Source organism: Periplaneta americana, chromosome 1 (assembly GCF_040183065.1).
Source record: "Periplaneta americana isolate PAMFEO1 chromosome 1, P.americana_PAMFEO1_priV1, whole genome shotgun sequence".
Classification (NCBI taxonomy): domain Eukaryota; kingdom Metazoa; phylum Arthropoda; class Insecta; order Blattodea; family Blattidae; genus Periplaneta; species Periplaneta americana.
In genome coordinates this window covers 103,074,625-103,098,730 of record NC_091117.1, presented here as the reverse complement: position 1 = coordinate 103,098,730, position 24,106 = coordinate 103,074,625, and the positions used below count along the sequence as shown (strand labels likewise).

The 24,106-nt window shown below is 38.0% G+C and overlaps 2 protein-coding genes across 7 annotated transcripts in view; both read right to left on the bottom strand.

Annotated features, from left to right (window-relative positions):
• The window catches only part of Nipped-A (Transcription-associated protein Nipped-A), a 494,348-nt gene that overhangs the window by 318,769 nt on the left and 151,473 nt on the right, over nucleotides 1-24,106 (bottom strand). For all 6 annotated transcript variants that reach the window (XM_069825168.1, XM_069825181.1, XM_069825178.1 and 3 more), the window contains exons 18-19: nucleotides 22,987-23,138; nucleotides 18,632-18,729 (exon numbers count right to left, since the gene is read on the bottom strand). In XM_069825168.1, coding sequence (XP_069681269.1) covers nucleotides 18,632-18,729; nucleotides 22,987-23,138 — 250 coding nt within the window. The remainder of the gene's footprint in view (nucleotides 1-18,631; nucleotides 18,730-22,986; nucleotides 23,139-24,106) is intronic.
• On the bottom strand, nucleotides 636-2,383 carry LOC138699035 (uncharacterized). Its single transcript, XM_069825183.1, has 2 exons — nucleotides 2,160-2,383; nucleotides 636-1,877 (listed from the first exon to the last, which is right to left on the bottom strand). The coding sequence occupies exons 1-2, from the start codon at nucleotides 2,255-2,257 to the stop codon at nucleotides 773-775; spliced, it is 1,203 nt and encodes a 400-aa protein (XP_069681284.1). The 5' UTR covers nucleotides 2,258-2,383; the 3' UTR covers nucleotides 636-772.

The window sequence follows — 24,106 nt, the reverse complement described above, 5'->3', positions numbered from 1 at the left end:
CCATATTATAATCATTTTTTTAAATAAAATATTTGTGTGAAACCTCTTATTGTCGTTTTCTTTTTTAATACATCTTGGCACATGGTTGTAATTTTCAATGTAAGTTAAAATAACTGTTTAGTAGGTTAAGTATTAGGATCAGAATATTGAATGGAGTGAAACGAAGACAGTTTTCTGTGATCAGCTGATCACAATAAATCAATCTTAAGTATTAATATACAAAATCAAATACTTCTTTATGTGATAATTATATAGGTTATGATGTAGTGGGTATAGGTAAGGAGAGCTACAAAATTTGAACAAATGTTGGTCTGTATTATAACCAATACTGACAATTATTCAAGTTTCAGTGAAGTTGAAAGATTTTCTTGGTTGGAAAATATACAAACTACCTACACAATTTACACAAAGTAAACAAAATTCATCATAAACAAAATTCGTTATCTCTAATTAGGCCTACTCTAAAATGACAGGAACAAAATATTCTTTGTAAAAATAATCTAATTTTGTCACCATTTCCTCAATGAACATTTCGTCTCTCTCTAAGTCCACCACTAGCATGTCAACTGAAGTATAAACCACAAAACTACAATACTGTCGCCCAGTAACAAATAACTGTCCTTGCACCTGAAAATAGTGATTGTGATTTTTTTTCAAAGCTACTCCATCACTGTTTTCTTCCAGGTAAGATACAAATTTTGCAGAGATCTTCTCATGTGCACGACTTGGTACCCCTTTAAGTTCTAAAACCCTATCCTCTCCAATAAGTCCATCACAAGATGCAGCCAAATAGTGTTTTGTGGGATGAATAATAAGACCACATTTTTTTAACAACGTGATCTGTAATTTCCGAATATCTCTGCCTTGCTAGATCTTCCATTTCGAGCCCCCATCTCATATTGTCTGAGCAGTAACTGTTTCCTTGGAATATAGCTTTTGCCAGGCCTTTCGGTGCTCCTGAATGACAGATTTTTCCGAAATTGCTGGCAGTCAATCGAAATTTTCGTTCTTTGAACCATAGAACCTGCGTTGACTGTTCTTTTGTTTTTTCTTCAATTTCTTTTCTTTGCTCATCAGAAACCACCACAAGCTCTTCAGCATACAAGGAACAAGGATCGCTCCCATAATAATGGTCATGAACCACTCCATAGGCACTACCCTTTTCATTTTTCAGTCCGTAGAGAAATGTAAGTTTATGCCTGGAGCTCTTAATTAAACTTTCAACATAATGTTGATATCCTTGTTGGTTAATTCCCAATACATTTCTAACTTCACGGCATGATTCCTGGTAAACTTGTCCTAATGGCAAATTTTCTACTTTCATGGGACTTGATGGTTTAAGACATTTGCTAGGTGGCTGATGGAATGTTTGCAGACTCTGCGTACAAGTCTCAAAACATGTAATTACACCACTTTTAGAGAAGTGTTCTAGGGCATAACTCACTGCAGCAATGTGTTTGCAGCTAGCTTTAGGGCCTGCTCCAGCAACACATCCACATTCAGCACCTAGAATTTCTCCCGATGTCCCTAACATTAGCTTGATACCATAGGTTTTGTGTTTTGTGTATTCAGATTTAACACAACTACTTATGAACACTCCACTTGATCCTAAACAACATTTTATGTACATCACAAATTTTTCGATAAATAGTCTGTAGCCTGCATCACACAAAGACCTGTAGTTTGAGACAGGTGCTCCATCTATTTCTGACTTACGAAACACAAAGTAATCCATTAAATGGACATTTGTAGTTAGTATTTTGTCTTTATGGCTGGTTCCTAAATCTTGAAACAAGCTATCACTCGGAAACTGCAGAACTTCTGTTTCAGTTGCAGGTGCCGATGGCTGTATTTGCAGTTTTATGTAGGACTTTAACCTATAAAAGAGAGAGAAAATAAACAAAATATAGGCCTACGAGTATTTAGGATGTACAAAATTATTATAGGTGGAATTAATAATTAGAACAGGCTAAAGAACGCGATAAATACACATGATTTTGTGGTGCACTGATATGCATTTAAGTGACGTGAAATGAAGAAAATAATTGCATAAAGAAACTGAAATTTCTTTACTTGGCTATATAATATACAATAATGAATTTATATATAACGTACGTTACGTTGGGACTAAAATAATACATTATATTAGGCAAAATTACCTCTCTAATAATTCTTCCTTCCTTCCACTAGTTTCAGCGCCTCTCTTCTTTAATTCCTCTTTCAATTCCTTGACACTGAGGCGCTGTATATTGTCCATTATATGTTTGATGTCATAAATATGTACAGATATGCTCTTATCCTATAGAAAAACTAAAATTATTAACTTATTTCTCTCCTGTGTACACGATAAACAACATGAATAGCAGACGGAAAGCGGCCGAAAAAAAAGACGATCGACAAGCGCTTACCGGCTAGTACACTAGCGCTGTCTGCAGGGGAACTTTTGCAGCATACATCCCTATTACTGCACTGCTACAATGTTGCACGTAATTTTCTCGAAAAACTAAAAATTCGCTATAGATTATTGGTTGTATCAATAACGTTATGTAACAAAACTGGCTCGTAATGGCATGATCATAATTCATGTGAATTAATATACTGCATTTCCTTCCTCCCTATATAGGGATTGTTGCTATTCTATTTTCTATTTTCTCATTTTGCAATTACAAGAGCTCACAGCTAGCAACATAAAACTTCATAACAAAGATTTAAGCAGCAGGAGGAGAAAAAACAAAAAAAAAGAACAAAAACAATTTCACAATAACAGAATAAATTATTGTGTTTAAATGAAGTCACTTTGCATAAACATTTCTCATAAAATAATTTGCTTGTATCATTTCCCTAACTATGTATAACACTATTTGCAGTTCCCATATAAAATAAAACTTTCATTTCATATCTTTTTCATTGCATTTAAGCTGTGTCCATACAATTCTAATGCCATGAGCTCTTATCCACATTTTTCCCCGCACTAAATATGTTGCAACATATGTAGTTCACCTGCTTCTTTCTTAGTTTTTCAAAGCTCTCTAGAAAATCCTGATTTGGTTCTACTGTATTTTATTGCTTAATTCCTTGTTCCCCACCCCATAAGGAAGAAAGCTTCGAAATACTAAAACAATTGAAAATCAACTCCATGTTAGAACATATCAATAATATTACAAAACAAATTCGATATAAGTAGGCTACGTGCTAGCACCAGGTTTTCCCTTCTTCCTTCCTCACCATCATCATCTTCATCCATTCCCTACACTGCACTTACACATTCATCCTAGCACACGACATAACTCTTCACAGGTACACATCATGCATAATGTGGCCCATCGAAGTCGTGTGCAATTTGAAAATGGGTCACAGTCCTCCCATCGATCCGCAATATGTGGAACCCAAAGCATGCGAGTGAAGTGGGTAAACATTAGACAAACACACATTATTATAGAAGAACATATTCACAGAATAACTACTGAGAAACATGCAAAAGAAGAATAGGAAGACCGAAGAAAAAATGGCATAAGAGCAGAACAGGCCACTTAGCCTAAATCCCCTGATAGGAAGATGACATCATTCTTCCCTTAATGTTTTCAGTCGCAAACTTTCAGGAAAAAAGAGGTGAAATTTAGTGATAAGTGTCCCATTCCTATTATATTCCAATGGTATTTTTTCAGTTTTTATTAAAAAAAATCCTGGTGAAGGACACAAAGTTCTTCAGACTGGATTTGTTGTTCGCACCTAAATCCAAGTAAATTAGATCCTCTGCCAAACAATGATATTGTGACAGCGACGTGAGATTCGAACTCACGACCAGCGTCCCGCAAGAAAGCAGATCGCGCGGGCTTCACAGAGCACTGAGGGGAGAGTGCGCACGCAACTACTGCGTGCGGAGTAGGGGGGACGGACCTTCCCGACTCTTCCAGAAGCCCGTCGAAGTGGAAAAATCGCGAATTCGAAGTCTCTCGGTTACGTTGCTGTGGTTATAAATTACGGACGCGAAGGAGCGTGTGTGTCATTCATGATTAGTTCAGTCAGTAAGTCAGTGAACAGAGCAAGCCTTGTGTACCGGAGTTCGACTCGAGTGTGCGTCCGCAACTGCGTCAGCATCTGAAGGCCTGAGTTCGAGTGCAGTGGATCGCAATTGGAGGGACCTGAGTTCGAGTACAGTCTGAAGGTCTGTGGTTCGAGATACTGTGAACTCGAGTGACTGAGATAGAAGAACTGAGAACTGATAGTTCTGATTTGTAAATAGTGCTTTGTAAATATTAGTTAAGATTAACAGTTCATTGTTGTTCGTAATAGTCCAAGTAAATTGTCATTGCCGTCAGTGGAGTGCTATAACGAATCCTGTGTTGAGTGAAAAACCTATTGTTGACGAGAGCGTTTAAAGTGAATTGTAGAAAGGAATTATTGTTGGGAGAATAAAATCCTATTGTTGAGTGGAAATAAAATTTACATTGGTGTCAGAATCGGGACATTATCGACAATGGAGAACCTACAGCAGATCCTGCAAGCCATCGCAGAAATGAAAGCAGAAATGAACATGCACATTAGTGAAGTAAAAGATAACATGAACGACATGAACAAGCACATCAGTGAGGTTAAGAACGACATAAGTGATGTGAAAACGGAGATGAAAAGTGACATAAGTGATGTGAAAACAGAGATGAAAAGTGACATAAGTGAAGTGAAAGGCGACATAAGCAGAGTGAAAGGCGACATAAACGGAGTGAAAAATGACGTCACTACGCAAATTGAAAGCGTTTCGGCCCACGTAGATGGAATTGTCGCCATCGTAAAAGACGAACTTAAGGCCGATTTGGACAAACTAAACCAGAATTTTACAACTATAAACGAGACAGTAGCCGAGTTGAGACAGGATGTAGACCATTTCGACGGCAAAATCCGCGATCTCGAGCGTCGTCAAGAGCAGACGAGCGAGGTGATGGACAAACACGCTGAGGAAAACAAGCACATACTCGCGTTAATGGACCGACATGCTGAAGAAAACAAGCACATCCTCGCGTTGGTGGATCGCCAGGCTAGAGAACAGAAACAGATAATTGCCGAGGAAGTTCAACGGGCCGTGGAAAGATCGACGACAGAATTGAGGACCTCATGTAGTGGCCATGTGGAACCATCGCCCTCAGCCAGACATTACAACGTCAAGACGCCGAAGTTCGACGGTACGACGTCTTGGGCGATATTCCGTCGCCAGTTCGAGGCCATCGCAGAGCACAATGGGTGGACGCCGGCAGAGAAAACTACTCAGCTGCTGGCCGCGCTTCAGGGACAGGCGTCGGAGATTCTTCACAGCGTTCCAGAAGATGGGACAGCCGCTGAGATAATGGCGGCCCTGGAGGGACGTTATGGTGACCATCAACTTGCTGCAGCATTTAGGACCCAACTAAAAACGAGGGTCCAACAGTCAGGCGAGTCCCTACAAGAATTCGCGATGGCAGTGGAACAACTGGCCCATAAGGCCCTCAGGGGCCTACCTAATGATTTCATCGCTGGAGAGGCGGCCTACACCTTCGGCAGCGGAGTTCGAGACCCGGAAATAAGACAACAGCTACTCTTAGCAAAGCATCGCACCATCAACGCAGCTCTGGCGGCGGCCCTCAGGATGGAGGCAGCCAAGTTGACGGCGAACGTCTCGGCATCGCACCGGATTAGGAGCGTCGCGGTGGCCGACGTCGAGGAACGTCAACCGAAATCACCCGAGCGACGAAGACGAGGAGTGCCCACCTGCTGGTCCTGCGGTGAGCCTGGACACCTGAGGAGGGACTGTGACCGATCTGGTCACAAACAGGAAAACTAAAAGGGGCCGATGCGACGAGGGGCACGTCGGCGCCGTCATCACCATCCCCTCGACTGATCTTGAAGACGGTTAACAGAAGATGCGACGATGGGCTGATTGCTGACGGATGGATAAGAGGCCGCCCATGCTGAGTACTGGTAGACACCATCGCTCACCATCGCCAGACCGGAAGTCGTGCATGGCCTACCTGGGAGGACGCCACTGCGCCGATATGAGCTACATACTGCCTCGGGCGAGAGCCTGCCCATCCAGAAAGAGGTTTTCCTGGATTTGACCTTGGGAAAGAGGAGACTGGAGATGTGGGTGTTCGTCGCCAACATCACTGAAGACGTCATCCTGGGACTCGACGCCATGCGGATCTTCGATGCAACGGTGGACGTCAGGCGCCGTATCCTGCGTTTTGGTCAGGATGAAGTGTTCCTGAGGGACGTCGAAGACCAACCCATGGCCAGCAGACTCACCTCGGAGAATCAAGTGACAATCCCAGCAGGCTGCGAGATGGTGGTGACGGCAAGACTGGACAGACAACCTAAGAGAAACCTGCTCATCGATTCGCAAACAACTCCGATAGATGGGGTTTATGTGGCCAGATCCCTACTCCCGAATCAGAAGGTGGTACCGGTGAGGGTCCTGAATGTCACCAATCGGGACAAGGAGGTGCCTAGTGGAACTGTACTAGGTAACGTCGAGCCGGTGGTGTCTGTGATGTCTCTGGCAGATAACGAGGAGTGTCACCGACCACGTCCGGATCTAGACCCATCACTGAAAGAGCTGGCTCGAGAATTGCCGGCGAATTTAAGCAAAGGAGAAAGAAGACAAGTCCACGATCTACTGACGGAATTTCAAGATGTGTTCAGTCTGTCCGAAAACGACTACAGGAGAACGGAGTAAGTTCAGTACCACATCGACACCGGAAATGCTCGCCCAATCAGACAACCTCCTCGACGCGTCCCTCTAGCTAAACAGAGGGAGATTGACAGCCAACTGGAGGGCATGAAAGCAAGAGGGGTCATCGAGGAATCCGACAGCCCTTGGTCATCACCTGTAGTGCTGGTGAAGAAGAAGAATGGGGACCTGCGTTTCTGCGTGGACTACAGAAGACTGAATGACGTCACCAGGAAAGACTGCTTTCCCCTTCCACGAATTGACGACACCTTGGACACCCTGGCCGGAGCAGAGTGGTTCTCGACGTTGGATCTCAAGTCAGGATACTGGCAGGTGGCACTACATCCTGAGGACAAGGAGAAAACGGCATTCTCTACAGGCCAGAGACTATGGCAGTTCACCGTTATGCCATTCGGCCTCTGTAACGCCCCGGCTACATTCCAGAGACTAATGGAGTCCGTAATGAGAGGCCTGACATACGACACCTGTTTGCTGTACCTTGATGACGTCATCGTGGTCGGCAAGACATTCGGCGAACAGCTGTCGAACCTGAGGAAAGTGTTCGAGAGACTGCGACAAGCCAGGCTGAAGTTGAACCCGAAGAAATGTCATCTGTTCCAGAAGAAGGTCAGCTACTTGGGGCACGTAGTAGGGACCAAAGGAGTGGCCATGGACCCGGAGAAGCTACAAGCTGTCAGAGGATGGCCGAGACCGAGGGACAAGCAGGAGTTGCGCCGCTTTCTCGGCCTCTGCACTTATTACAGAAGGTTCGTAGCTGGGTACGCCAACATCACTAAGCCTCTAACCCAGCTGACCGAGGAGAAACGACAATTCTAGTGGACGGATGAGGCGGAGTCATCCTTCCAGTCACTGAAAGAGGCGCTCTGCACTGCTCCTGTACTGGGATATCCCATCCCTGGAAGGAAGTTCACGCTCGACACGGACGCTAGCAACGTAGGCATCGGTGGAGTACTCTCTCAGGAACAGGACGGGCAAGAGAGGGTGATTGCCTACTTTAGCCGAACACTATCCAAGGCTGAGAGAAACTACTGTGTGACGCGTAGAGAACTTCTTGCCATTGTAGAAGCCCTGAAGCATTTCCACAAATATTTGTATGGCCAGGAATTCCATCTGAGGACAGACCATTCTGCACTCACCTGGCTATTGGGCTTCAAGAATCTGGAGGGGCAGACCGCCCGTTGGGTTCAACGTCTGCAGGAGTACAACTTCACCTCTGAACACCGACAAGGGAAGAAACATTCCAACGCTGATGCCCTATCACGACGTCCGTGCCCGGATGGCTGTAAACACTGCCTGAAAGTAGAAGAGCGGGATGGCGCCCACGCAGTCCGAGCAATTGCCGCCCAGCCGAGCCCAGGATAGGATAACGCCGCCATAAGGAGGGAGCAACTGGAGGACCCAAACATTGGACAGCTACTACGTGATGTGGAGTCTGGCCAAAGACCAGTATGGGCCGATATCGCCAACCGTAGCACCACTTACAAGAGCTATTGGGCCCAGTGGGAATCCTTCACTGTCAAGGACGGTATCCTGAAGAGGATTTGGGAGTCGGCCGATGGAAGGACACGCATAGAACTTGTCCTGCCCAGGAGCAAGGTGAAGGAAGTGCTGGAGGAGACTCATGCTGGAGTGACTGGAGGCCACCTGGGAGCCAACAAGACGCTGGACAAGTTAAGGCAGAGGTTCTATTGGTTGCATCAGAGGACCGACACGGAACAATGGTGCCGAAGATGCGATACCTGTGCAGCCAGTCGCGGACCAAGGACACGCAACAGGGGAGCCATGCAGCAGTACAACGTGGGAGCTCCTTTTGAGAGGATCGCCATCGACGTTGCTGGACCGTTCCCAGTCACGGATCGCGGGAACCGCTACCTGCTAGTCGCCATGGATTATTTCACAAAATGGCCAGAGGTGTATGCGATTCCCAACCAAGAGGCTTCGACGGTGGCCGATGCGCTGCTTGACAACTTCATCTGCCGATTCGGGGTGCCCCGGGAATTGCATAGCGATCAGGGGCGCAACTTCGAATCCAACCTGATGGGAGAATTACTCGAGCGTCTGGGAGTGCATAAAACCAGGACCACTCCCCTCCACCCACAGTCCGATGGCATGGTGGAACGCAACATCAAAACCGTGGAGGAGCACCTGCGGAAGGTGGTGTCAAACCATCAGCGAGACTGGGATGCCAGAGTCCCACTGTTCCTCTTGGCCTACAGAGCTTCGGTCCACGATACAACAGGGATGACACCGGCAAACATGGTCTTCGGGAGAGAGCTGTGCCTGCCCTGTGATCTGCTGTTTGGCACGCCACCCAGCGCCGACCAGCCAGCAACTGACTATGTGGCAGAACTCACCGAGAAGTTGAATGGAGTCCACCAACTGGCCAGAGAGCACCTCAAGATGGCCAGCGACAGGATGAAAGTGCGCTACGACAGATTAGCCAACTCTGCAGGATTCCAGGAGGGCGACCTGGTGTGGCTGTATCGACCTACCAGGACCAAAGGGAAATCACCAAAGCTGCAGCGTGCCTGGGATGGACCATACCGCGTGGTGACCCGGATCAACGACGTGGTGTACCCCATCCAGCGACAACCTCGAGGGAAGATGATGGTGGTGCATCTGGACCGAATTAGCAGCCTACCAAGGGACTGTCCAGGACGAGCAGTCCTAAGGAGGGAGCAATGTGACAGCGACGTGAGATTCGAACTCACGACCAGCGTCCCGCAAGAAAGCAGATCGCGCGGGCTTCACAGAGCACTGAGGGGAGAGTGCGCACGCAACTACTGCGTGCGGAGTAGGGGGGACGGACCTTCCCGACTCTTCCAGAAGCCCGTCAAAGTGGAAAAATCGCGAATTCGAAGTCTCTCGGTTACGTTGCTGTGGTTATAAACAGACATCGGATTCTAGGGCAAATGCCTATTTTGTTTCTTTAGGAGAAAAGTAAAAATAATTATTAATATTTGTGTTTCATGGAAATTGAAAGGTATCAAAGAGTTTTATAGTGCCCTAAAATGCCCTAAAACGGTTATTAAAGCCTAATTTGTTAATATTCGCCTAAAAATGCCTAACTCACTGTAAAGTTTCGCATTTTACTCTTACTTTTTATAATTTATACATGCATTCACTGCGAAATTTAAGGCATTTAAAAAGTGGAAAGTTTGCTTCACACCGGCCATGAAACCATTGATAAAGGAAACAAAATGTTTTGAATCTCACGACACTCGCAATAGATTTCACCGAATTTAACATGTTTGGAGGCATAAATGCCGACAAAGAACCAACCTTAGTTTTGAAGCAGGCAACAATCACAACATGTGCCGCTACCGATTCAGAGATATACTATACTATATAAATGACTGTTTTCGGTCTGAAACCGATTAGCTGTACTGCCCTTCAGAGTGTCATAAAATCACAATTTTTGGAGAAAGAGTGTTTTTGAAATATTTATGAAAAGTCGTAAAACTGCGAATTAGTAGGGTAAACCGTTACAAAATATTTAAAAGAATGGCCCTCCTAGTGTTAACACTACCAGGAAATGCAACAATAAGTGGAACTTTGTATTTTTGTCCAATTGAATCTCAATAACAACGGTTCATTTGAATGCTCGTTAACAGTTGCTCTTTCCCTCACCTTATTTGTGTTGAGAAGTTTTGAGCGGTAGGACGTTTTCCTGTGAAGTTTAACGCGATAATGCCGAAAAATATAAGTGCAAAATCTACATTGATCCGGCAATGGCTAACAGAATATTCAGAATTCACTTATGATGGAAAAATAATATTCTGCAAGATTTGTAGCAAACAGGTATATAACAATAGTTGAAATATATAAATTATATTAATTTTAATGAGTAGGCCTATAATATTTATACATTGACTGAGCTATCCTGAGGTATAATTCTTTTTAAGACCACTACACTTTAACCTTTTAAATTCCGATAGTTAAAGTATTTGCAGGTCATTAAAATTTTGATTGTTCGAATCCACTAACTTTGTGATAGAAATACGGCAATACAACAATTAGGATTTTATTTTAATTCAGTTTACTTTACATTTTTATATTTCGCAAGAAAAGAAGTGCCACCTAAAGCAGCATGTGCAAGGAGCGGCTCATAAGGCTAAAGCTCAGCAGAAAAATCAACTGCAACAAACTTTACTAACACAGCCTACTTCATCCAATCTCAGCAGCAATTTCTATGCTGATTTAACCAGAGCGTTTGTTGCTGCTAACATTCCCTGGAATGCAATTGAAAATCCGGTTTTAAGATAGTTTTTACAAAAATACTGCAAACAAAATATCCCATCCGAGTCGACCCTAAGAAAAAATTACTTAGACAGAATATACAATGAAACTTTAGCTTCCATTCGGGAGGATATAAGTGATTCTTACATATGGGTCTCTGTGGATGAAACCTCAGATCCTATGAATAGGTATATAGCAAATATGGTAGTAGGAAAACTTAGTCCTGATGGACCTTCGATTCCACACCTCGTATGTGTTAAGGAACTTTCGAAAGTGAATAGCCAAGCCATTGCTTATTTTGTAAATAAAGGCCTACAGTCTTTATACTCAGGTAATATAGACGATTCCAAAGTTCTGTTGTTTTGTACTGATGCTGCCTCAAATATGGTTGCTGCAGCTCCACTTCTTAAAACATTTTATCCTAACCTCACGCATGTAACCTGTCTAGCACATGGCCTTCACAGGGTTTCTGAAACAATCCAAAATGAATTTCCTCTTGTCAATTCGTTTATTTCTAACACAAAAAAATGTTTTTGTAAAGCCCCATCCAGGATTTCAATATTCAGAGAGAACTTTCCAGATATCCTACTCCCACCTCAGCCGGTTGTTACACGATGGGGAACCTGGATTCAGTCAGTGGTGTATTATTCTAAGTATTTTAAAGAAGTGGTCACAGTTATTGATAAATTACCTGAAACTGATAGTGCAGCGTGTGTGAAAGCAGTGAAAGATTGTCTGAATGACTCACGAGTGAAAAACGATATTGCCTACATAACATCAAACTTTTCTTTCATACCTGCAAGCATTGAACAATTAGAACGTGAAAAACAATCTCTTTGTAGCCAAATAGCAATAGTAAAGGAAGCTCAAGTGAACATACATTCTGCTTTGGGCGAAACTGGGAAAAAAGTTAAAAACAAGTGGGACAACGTATTAAATAAAAATGTAGGATTTTCATTGTTGGAAAAAGTATCAAGAGTGATATCGGGGGAAAGTGTAAATGTTCCAGTAAGTATTGATGTTTCTATTGTACCTAATTTAAAATTTGCGCCTCTTACATCAGTTTCGGTTGAAAGAAGTTTTTCTGCTTTCAGAATGATTCTCAGTGACAAAAGGCAAAGGTTAACTGTGGAGAATTTAGAGAAAATTCTGGTGGTGTACTGTGCAGATAATTATAATAGAGTCTGAGCATGGAACTGAATTTCAATAACTTAAAATGAATAATATTGATATCAATAATCATTATTTCATTAGTTTCAATATATTAAATTTGTGCAGCTCTGTTTATAAATATAATATAGTATTCTTTTTTAATGTTTAAACATACTTTTTGTGCGTATTTTAGTGTATAACTAAAAATTTCAGTGAAAGAACTAAGTATGATACCTTGATGTGCCTAAAATGCCTATTTTCATTAAAATAGAGCCTAATTTTACAAATTTTGAGCTTATTTTAGGCGCCTAAAACTGAAATTTTTAGTGCCTAAAAATCCGATGTCTAGTTATAAATTACGGACGCGAAGGAGCGTGTGTGTCATTCATGATTAGTTCAGTCAGTAAGCCAGTGAACAGAGCAAGCCTTGTGTACCGGAGTTCGACTCGAGTGTGCGTCCACAACTGCGTCAGCATCTGAAGGCCTGAGTTCGAGTGCAGTGGATCGCAATTGGAGGGACCTGAGTTCGAGTACAGTCTGAAGGTCTGTGGTTCGAGATACTGTGAACTCGAGTGACTGAGATAGAAGAACTGAGAACTGATAGTTCTGATTTGTAAATAGTGCTTTGTAAATATTAGTTAAGATTAACAGTTCATTGTTGTTCGTAATAGTCCAAGTAAATTGTCATTGCCGTCAGTGGAGTGCTATAACGAATCCTGTGTTGAGTGAAAAACCTATTGTTGACGAGAGCGTTTAAAGTGAATTGTAGAAAGGAATTATTGTTGGGAGAATAAAATCCTATTGTTGAGTGGAAATAAAATTACAATATCAAATAAGTAGGTGGAATTCAGCTACAGTATTCTTTATATTCATTTTTCCTCAATGTTGTGTTAATTTACGAAGCAATAAATTCGAGTCTTTAATTTCCAACAGTTAAATTGCTCATCAATGAAAACATTTCATTAATAATTGGTGATGAAAACATAATTTGTTGTTAAAATGGCTTGTTAAAACATAATTAATTCTGCCTAAATCCCACTTAACATCTTCCATAAATGAAATATTAGTGTCACCTGGTGCATACCAATGCCACGTCATTACTCTATCACGCACACGAGAGGCTAGAGTCTGACACTGCCTGATTCCTCATAGTAGCACCAGTATAGCGAATGAAGATGGCAGCTCTAATTCCATCCCCCACTGATTGCAAGGTTCGTTCTGTGATAACATTTTTCAACACACAGAACATGGCAATGATCGAAATCCATCAACTGTGTCAAGTGTATGGGCCGGACATTACAAGCAAGCAGATGGTGCATCGCTGATGTAGGTAATTTTCAGAAGGTCAGCAGAATGTGTATGATGTGGAGTGCAGTGGGCAGCCATCCCTCGCCACGGACGATCTTGTTGAGCAAGTGTGGCAGAGCATTGTGGAGAACAGTCGCTTCACGATTACGGAACTCAGCAGCCATTTCCACAGATTTCCTGCTCTATATTGCACGGAACTGTCACAAAACACCTGCTGTTTAAGAAAATGTATGCCAGGTGGGTGCCAAAGCAACTGACACCCAAACACAAAACAAAGTACACGGGATCAGCATTGACATTTTGGGAGTGGTACCATGATGATGACGAGTTTCTGGACTGGACCATCACAGGTGATGAAAGGTGGGTTGCATACTTTATCCCAGAAACCAAACAGCAGTCAATGCATTGGCGTCACAGTGAATCTCTGACCATAACCAAATTCAAGCAGACTTTGTTGATGTGAAAAGTGTTGTGCACGGTCTTCTCGGACAGAAAGAGCATTCTGAGTTCCTGGCCAGAGGTGAGACGGTGAATGCTGAGAGTTACTATGCAACACTGCAGAATTTGCGAAGGGCCATTCAGAACAAGTGGCATGGGATGCTCAGTGCAGATGTTATCATCCACTCTACAGCCCGGATCTCGCCCCTAGTGATTACCATCTTTTCTTGCACTTAAAGAAATTCCTGTCTGGTCAGCATCACGTGTATCACTGTGATGCAGAGTTGCAGGCAGCTGTCACACAGGTGGCAGACTTCTATGACACAGGATTACATAAGTTGATCCCATAATATGACAAATGTCTCAATTCTGGTGTGATTATGTGGAAAAATAGTGCAACAGTTGCTGTATCTGCTACAACAGTGGCTCCCAAACTTTTCGAAGGTGCGACCCACTTTTGGGAGAGACTTTTATTGCGCCCCCCCCCCCCCACTAATATTGCATACCATACTGTACTGGTACTTAACCCCATTAAAAAATACAAATCCCTGTAACATCGAAAAACAACGATAATTTTACTCAAGACCAGTGGATATCGCCCAAAGAATGAACAAAATAGAAATATATTATGTTGCAACATCGACATGAAACATTAGGCAAACATAATTTATAATATTTCAAATTACAGCTGTCACACTGCAGTAATAGTTCAATAAAAATCTAAAATGATACTTGACCTCTCTGTTTCCAACAAACTTATAAAGGTATTCGATTTCTAATCGATATTACTTGACAAAAAGAAATTTGATTCGTTTCACTTTAATAGGGGACTTGTAGATAATTTACCTACGTATTATATGGCAAATACAGAGTTTATTTTTGTTGACATGCACAATTTTAAACAACAGTTTTCTCAGTATAGTACTCAAAAAACAATTACAGTAGTCATATATGATTACTGAATAATTTTTTAAACAGTTGCATCCAAACTGACAAAAAAATTTCAAAAGAATAGAAAGAAAAAACTGAAATTTAACCCATTGCTGGAATATTGAAATTACACTTTTTGCAGAGTGTAGACCAGTTTTGTAAATCATCTCGCGACCTCCCCCAAGCTTTTTACACAATCCTCCAAAGGGGTCGCGACTCCACAGTTTGGGAATCACTGTGCTACAATAATGTTTGTCCATGGAATTTAGTTTTCTTTATGTTGACGACCTAGGGAAACTTACTTTCTGGACGCGTCTCGTAATATGTTTTTCCTTCATTTTTGCACCATGATGACACTTTGTTGAATTTGAAAGCCTGCTACTGAACTGATGAGAGTCTGTACATTTTTGGAGTCTGATGTTATTAACAGTAAATACTATAAATGAATACAATATAATATATTTTATTACTCAGTCAATGACAAATCAAAGTAAAATAATGACTTATTTTATAGTCATTAAGTTTATATACATGAATTACAAAATCGCGAACGTTTTCGCCTATTCAGACATCCTCAGGCAGAGTTATACAATATCTCAATGTCACATACGTAGCTATTGGTGATGAGTACTATTTAAAATTAATGATGTACAGGACATTTCCATTATTAAAATGTAATATTACAGGTAATGAACTTAAATAATGTTAAAAAATGTTAAAAACCATGTAGTAATTAAACTTCATAATATGTGGAACACTTGTTCAGTCCAATGAGTGGTGAATGTATCTGAAATATATAAAAAATTGAATAGAAATGGGAATTATCAAATGTAATTTGTAATCGGATTGGATATTTAAAAGTACTCACATCGTTTAAAATATGATAACTGCATAGTTAGCAACAGTATGGATTACTATAAACATCCTGTGTTTAATGTAAATTATCTGTAATGAAATAATAATAATATCAAATTTAGAAGAATTTGAAAAATTAATTGGACGTACTTACGTAGACGTGAGACGACCTGCTGCTATTAGGATTGTAACTGGTATGACGTGGGGGGAGTGTGTATTCGTGTAAACAACTACGCGGAAGGATATTGTGTGGTGACGGGGTTAGAGGTTGTACAGGGGATTTCGGATTTGGGTTAAATTTTCATTAAGAATGCTGTTCTCTATTTGAATCTGTTTAGCAATGTAATATTCTTCTGCAGAATTTATCAATTTAGTTTCTATTCCTGATTTTAATATTTTTAAGGTTTTATTTGCTGGGCCTAATTCATGTCCAGTATCTATCAGATGAGATGCATATGTAGATTTCTTACGATTATGTTTGAAATCAGAAATGTGCTCATTGTATCTAATTTTGAAATTTCTTTTGGTTTGTCCTATATATTTTTCTTTACATGTAAAACATTCCAATCTGTAAATACCATTATTATGGAGTTTGTTAACTTCTTGAAGTCTATTGTTTAAATTGTTATTGAGTTTATTAGTTGGTTTGTGCGCTATGGAAATATTTTCTTTTTAAAAAAGTTAGCTAATTTGCTAGATATATATTTATTATATGTTAAGCTGAAGTATTTTTTGTTGGTCTTGTTTTGTTTTGTTAATGTAGATATATTACTTAGTTCTTTTTTCCTTTTATTCTTGTTTATTAGTTTTTTAATCAAATTAGTACTATAGCCATTTTCGTTGGCTATCTGTATTATTTTATTATATTCTTTCTTATAGTTGTTTTTACTTAGTGGAAATTGTATTAATCTATTAATCATGTAATTGAAGTTACTTAATTTATGTGCAGTAGGATGTTCTGAATTTACGGGGATACTAAGGTTAGTAATTCCAGGTTTTCTGTAAATATTAAATTCTAATTTATTTTTATGTTTTTTTATCATAATGTCTAAAAAATTGAATCATATTATTAACTTCAATTTCTTGTGTGAATTTTAGGTTATTATGCAAATTATTGAAAGATTCTAATATTTGTTTATTGATTTGTTGGCTTTCATAAATTATTAAAGTATCATCTACGTATCTATTGTAAAATTTAATATTGTGTGTTTTTAGAATATTATTGACTTCTTTATCTTCAATATCTTGAATAAATGTTTCGGCAAGTAAACCGGATAATGGGTTGCCCATAGCTAATCCTTTTTGTTGTGTATATATTTTATTATTAAACTGGAAATAATTCTGTTTGGTTACAATGTGTAATAGTTTAATTATTTTTTCTATTGTGGTTTTTTGTATATTGTTTTTAAGTAGTTTTTTCTCTATTATGTCAAGAGTTTCTTTTATGGGAATATTAGTATATAAATTTTCAATATCTAATGATAACATTTTAGTATTTTTTGTAATCTTGAAATTTTGAAGTTTGTTAATCAATTGATTGGAATTTTTTATTGTGTATAAATGTTGTAATTTCAAGGCAGATTTTAGAAAACGTTGGAGAAATTTGCATATTTTATAATTTGGACAATTTATGCAATTAACTACTGGTCTCATTGTTATGGGGTTTTTATGTGTCTTGGGTAAGGTTTTTATAGATGGAATTTTTGGATTTTGGTTAATATATTTAAAGATTTCATTAGGTGGGATAATATCTGGCATTGTTTTCAAAGCGGTTCTAATTTCTTTTTGATAATTATCTGTGGGATCATTTTTAATTTCAATGGTTTGATTTTTCTCAAAAAATTCTAAAGTTTTTTTGCAATATTGTTCTTTATCTAAAATTACTACAGCATTGGATTTATCAGCTTTTACTTGGACTAAATTATTATCATTAAATTTTTTCTGTAAGTTATTTAATTTACGTTTTATTTGTTTGGCTTTTTTGAATTGTTTTTTGGTTTTGGAACTGTTTTTATAATCTTTTATTAACTTTGCGGTTTGATGTCTGAGAAAATCTTTGTTTGGGTGAGCACAATTTTGTATTATGGTTTCAGTTTCAATTATTAACGTATCTAATGTCTGGTTTATATTGGGTTGAGGAAAATTATATTTGTAACCTAGATTCAAAATGTTAGTTTCTTCCTGTGTGAATTCTACATCGGTTAAATTAATTGTCCTGTTGGGTTTTGGATTCTGTTGTTCAATATCATGTTTAATTTCAACTTTATTTGTAAGGCTTTCTAATTTCTTATTCTAATTATTGTATTTATTTTCCATTAGTGAATGGATCTTTTCATTAATTTCTAGGTCGACAAGAGGCCATGTCTGTCCAAAGGTCTTTGAAATTATTAAATAAAGTTCATATAACTGTATGTTTACGTTTTCTTTCTTTTTATATAAAAACCTGATCTCATTTTTGATCCAATTTATTTGTGCAGTTGTTTTAGTCTTAATTGCAGTTTTTGTTTTTGATTTTATTCCAATTGTGGCGTATTTGGGAATGACTTTGTTTTCTAAGCATTTACGATTAAACCAAATATTAGCTATCGTATTATGAAGTTTAATTTTACAATTGAGATATCTCTTATAAATATTTGTGTGACTCACATTCATTAACTTAGAAAGCATGATGGAATATTCAGATTGTCAATTTCTATAAATGAATACAATATAATATATTTTATTACTCAGTCAATGACAAATCAAAGTAAAATAATGACTTATTTTATAGTCATTAAGTTTATATACATGAATTACAAAATTGCGAACGTTTTCGCCTATTCAGGCATCCTCAGGCAGAGTTATACAATATCTCAATGTCACATACGTAGCTATTGATGATGAGTACTATTTAAAATTAATGATGTACAGGACATCTCCATTATTAAAATGTAATATTACAGGTGATGAACTTAAATAATGTTAAAAAATGTTAAAAACCATGATACTTGCCTGTGACTGCCATTTGATGTGTTGCTCTGGCCTGCTTATCCTGCAGCTTGTATGGAATACCTTGGATTGGAGATATCTTCACATGCGGATCATCAAAGCTGTAAAAAATAAATAAATAAATAAATACATAAATAAACAAATAAATAAGAAACTAATCATGATATTTCCTAGTTTATAATAGACAAATAATGGGAATGGGAACATATATAAGGTAAACCATAAGTAATGTAATTAATTTCAGGGAGTTATTCTTTAAGATAATTCAAACAAAAAAGTTTTAATACAATTTTGCTCGTTTTTGCTTCCTTTTCGAGATAAAAATTATTTTATATGAAACATTTTATAGTGTGTTTTGGGAAAAATATTGATTTTATTCCCAATATGCTCAGTCAATTTAAGAGAGCAGTGTATTATGATAATACATGATTGAAGGAATTTTAGTTTTATCCTTTAAATGTGCAGAAATTTGATCCAAACAAATGTAACACTGTACAGCTGTCAAAAAAAAAAAAGTGGCCGGACTCATGAAAAGCAAATATTTTGTAAGTCCACTTCGGATAACGATGAAGATACATGATGCATACACTTATAGAAGCTGTTTTGAAACTAAGATGTTTAAATAGAAGTCATTCACATCTGCATCTCGTAGAGGAGCTGTTGTGTGTTCAATAAATGATTCGAAGGTTGTGAGTTCGAGCCTTGTTCAAGTTATCATTTGTATTCTGTTATCGTTCTTTAGCAATATAAATAATATTGAAGTTATCATTTATATTTTGTAGTCATTCTTTAGAAATGTAAATAATATTCAAGTTATCATTTACATTCTGTTATCGTTCTTTAGTAATATAACAATATTCAAGTTATCATTTATACTCTGTTATAATTTTTTAGCAATGTAAATAATATTCAAGTTATCATTTTATTTTGATATCGATCTTTAGCAATATAAATAATATTCAAGTTATCATTTGTATTCTGTTATCGTTTTTAGCAATATAAGTATTATAAATGTAATGTTAGATTTGAAATAATATAGTTGCATAATACTAGTGTTAGTTTGTTCTTATATTATTATATTATACTATCCTGTAACACAATAAAATGAAAAGGAGTTGAATCTGAGATGTTGACATCTAAATTTGGTCATTCTTTCGACTGAGCTACGGGGGCACAAGTAAAGAAGCATATGCGGAAATATTGGCCCAATCCCTCTCCAAGATGTCCTGATGATTTGTGGAAGCTCGTCCAGGATGCCTGGGATGCCGTGATTGAGAACAGTTGCTATTTAAAAAGACTAGTCAATTCCATGCCCACTTGACTGCAAGGGGAGATCCAGATGGAAGATGGACTAAATATTGAATTGTGGCTTTTTGTTTTGTTTTTTGAACGTTTAATTGTTTGAATTTTCTAAGGCAGATGGCAGTAAGTTTGTTTCATTTATGCCACGAAAGACATTTCTGTTGAGAAAATAATCTTTCTTTCTTTCCATTTGCAACCTTAATGTCATAATAAATAATGATAAAGTCATGGCATAATACATTCATGAATCTGATGTTAATTACTGAAACAGTCATAAAAGAGACAAGAGCAATTATATTTTCTCTCTCTCTTAAAGACAATAAAACATAAAACGCACTAGGTTGTGTTTGAATGCACGATCTCATGAATACCAGCCTAAAATGCTACCATTATGCTATCATAGTAACATGGAGAACATTAATTATAACTATAGATATTAGGCAACGTGATCCAACAACATGTAACATTGTCTGTCTCCGAATTGTAGTGGAGATACCCAAATGGAATTTAGTTTCTAGAGAGAGGCCACTTTTTCTTTTGAAAGCAGTACAATTCCTTTGCAAAATGAATAATTGACTTTTGTTTGCATAAAATTTCTACACATATAAAAGACAAAACTAAAATTCTTTCAATCATTCATTATTATTATAATGCACTAATCTCTTAAACTGACTGAGCATATTGAGAATTGAATCAATGGCTCTCTCAAAACAAGTTATGAAATGTTTCATATAAAACAATTTTTATCGTGAAAAGGAAGCAAAAACGAGCAAAATTATATTAAACTTTTTGTTTGAAATGTCTCAAAGAATAACTCCCTGAAATTAATGACATTACTTATGGTTCATTCTGTATAGTTCCATTTAGTATTTGCACAAATTGTGTTAGTATTTGACTGATTGATCTGCATGATAGAGAGGTAAAGGCTATAATCTATAGAAGAGAGGACAATACATGTGATTTCTTTTATCATGGTATGAAAAGGACTCTCAATTATAAAAGGCAAAAGGAACATTTAATACTCTTCATATAGCTTGAACGTGCTCCAAAGCAGTTATAGAAGATATAGCAAAGAAAACATCGTACATTACTGCACGCAATCAAATCTGCATCCTTCCACTGCTCAGCTAGTCACTCTAAAAAGACAGGTCTTTTTTCAGTTTATCGTTTGATATAATGAATTAGTATTATTTAATGTTTAATATAATGATATGACATTGTAAATTACACAGGTCATTTAGAATTAAGATCGAAATTGGTGAGCACTAACAAAGACAGTTGTGGCCTACTTGCTTACTTTCCTGAAGAGACTAGAAGCAGCCATAAAAAATTGATAAATAAGTGGTGTAGTCGTTAAGTTCTGGGACTAGCTGCATAATACTATGTTGTTGTTACTGTTGGTCCAATGCATAGGTACTTGACAATAATATTAAGTCATTTGCCATCTTGCACGCCAGTACTTTTGTACAATATCATCTTCTTGTAGTAATGTTGTGCATCTTTTGACGTGTTCTATGTTCATCTCTTCATTTGCATCGCACAATACACAAGCGGATGTATGGGAAATTCTTATCCTGTTCAGATGGCTTGCCAAACAATCATGCTCTATTATTAACTTGATAACCTCACAACAGCAGATTTACGTAGCCCATGAGGGATTATCTCGGGGTTAGTCAATAAAATTTCCCAGGTTTTTGCTCTATTGGAATTGTATTGTTTTTGAGAAGATCAGAATTTACTTTCGATTAGTTGGTTTTACAAAATAAAATGGAAGTCCCTTATTAAATGGTTGTAAAATTTCAGTGCCCTTTTTAGCCAAAAAGTCTCTTCTTTAATTTCCCTTTGTATCACAGTTGGAAGGAATTCATTGTAAACTACCTACGACAGTTTTTCTGTAGTTTAGTTAGTAATAGATCATTTTCTTACAATCCTGAATTTTAGCCCCTTTTGTAGGCTGCTGTGAGATTATAGCTTGTATGGCTGCTCTTGAATCTGATAACATGACAGCATTTTGGAATTTATTTAATTTATGTAAGAGGTTTTGTAAAGATATATAAATAGCAGTAACTTCTCCTTCAAAATTTGTTATATATTCTCTTACAGAATAGTACTGCTATTGGTACACATATTCGCTTGCTGAACTGTGATATGTTCTGATCTGTGAACCTTCATTTAATGCTGTGTCAATGCTACTTTACATCAATGTGAAAATAAACACTTTGCAAGAGCAGTATATGTGCATGAAATTTTGATTCAAACTTGGAAAAACTGCAACACAAATTCATGACATACTAGTTGAAGCATTATGAAACTAAGCAATGATCCACTGAACGGAAAAGCCTACAATCTCGAAAACCGAAATTAGGAGTAATGTAGAGAGCATCCTCATTATTCATTATTTTCTTTGAGTGAGAGGGATTTGTTCATCAGGAATTCATTCTACAAAAACCTCGTTTATTACAAGGACTTTTGAGATGCTTATGTGAGAGACAGGATTTTTGCTCCATCATGGCAATGCCCAAACCACAAAGTCTTGTCTCTCTCTGCTCTTCCAGACCAAAAATAAAATTACCATTGTTCCTCATTCCCATACCCACCTGACCTTGTTCTTGCGACTTTTTTCTGTTTCCACAACTTTAAAAAGTGTTCAAAGGACAACATTAATTTGAGAAATTCTTGATAAAAAAAAACACACACACACACTGGGATGTTAAAAAAAACACAAACACAAGTTGCACAGCTGCACAAGAGAAGTACTTTGAAGGACATAACAGTCATTAAATGAAGGGATAAGGCATTCCTTTTTATTTCATTAATCCTGAAACTTTCTGACTACACCACATATAATGAACCACAGAAAATCAAGGTGTGTTTGGTAATATGATGCAGTAAAAGCATCTAAACTGAACTTACTGCTTATAAGTTCTGAAGTTATAAAATGTCACAATTAGAAGAATTATCTCTCAGGTGATCTACATAGTAAACGTTTATTTATAAAATCTGAAACAGTAAAATAATTATACGTATGAATATATTAAATTAATATAACAAAATACCTAGGATGCGAGAAGAGCTGTTGCATCTTTGTTTTATCATCATCAAGATTTATTGATGCAACCAAAAAGCATCGAATTACTTCCCAACACTGACGGCGGTAGAATGGATCTGTTGTACTGGACTTCAAAGCAGTGAATGCTGTTTCAATCACCTGTGACAAAGAGAGTAATTTCAATCATAAAAGACTTCCACAATGAAAGTTCAAAAGAAAATCTTTTCAACATTCCAATAATACTTATATATCAGTAAAGAGAGGGAGTTTAGTAAGTTTACTAAACTATATGAACTATATGAAACTGGGTAATGCTCTTTATCTTGCATTTTTATTTGTAAACAAATCGGATATTCATAGGTACAGGCTGTTTCAAAAGCAGTTAAACCTGACTCACGAACATACTGGAAGACAATACGAGTACATATAAAATATGTTGTTGTTGTTTTCTAATGCCAGGCGTTTGACAATAAAGTCATTTGACCTCTTGCACTCCAATATTTTTCAAAGATATTATCATGACCAGCCACTGAAGCACAGATTTTGAGGTGTTCCGAATCCATTTCTTGGTTTGAGTTGCACAATGGACAGTTAGGGGACTGATATATTCCAATTCTATGCAGGTGTTTGGCCAAACAATCATGGCCTGTTGCCAATCTAAATGCAGCTACAGACGATTTTCGTGGTAAATCGGGAATTAACTGTGGATTTTGATGCAGAGAGTTCCATTTTTTCCCTTGGGATTGTGTTATCAAATTTTGTTTGTTGAAGTCTAAGTATGTAGATTTAATAAATCTCTTCACAGAGTAATACGTAGATTTAGTAACAGGTCTGTAAGTAGCAGTGCTGCCCTTCTTTGCTAAAGCATCCGCATTCTCGTTTCCCAGGATTCCACAACGGGATGGTATCCATTGGAATACAATTCTTTTATTGAGTGATATTAATTGAGAGAGCATTTTAGTTATTTCTGCTGTTTGAGATGAAGGTGTGTGTTTAGAGACTATTGATAAAATAGCTGTGATTACGTGAACTCATTGTGCATAAGTGTTTAATTACAATTTATATACTTTCTGTAACTGGTTCCTCTTGTGCTTGATTCAGTGATAGTGACATTTGTTATATTAACT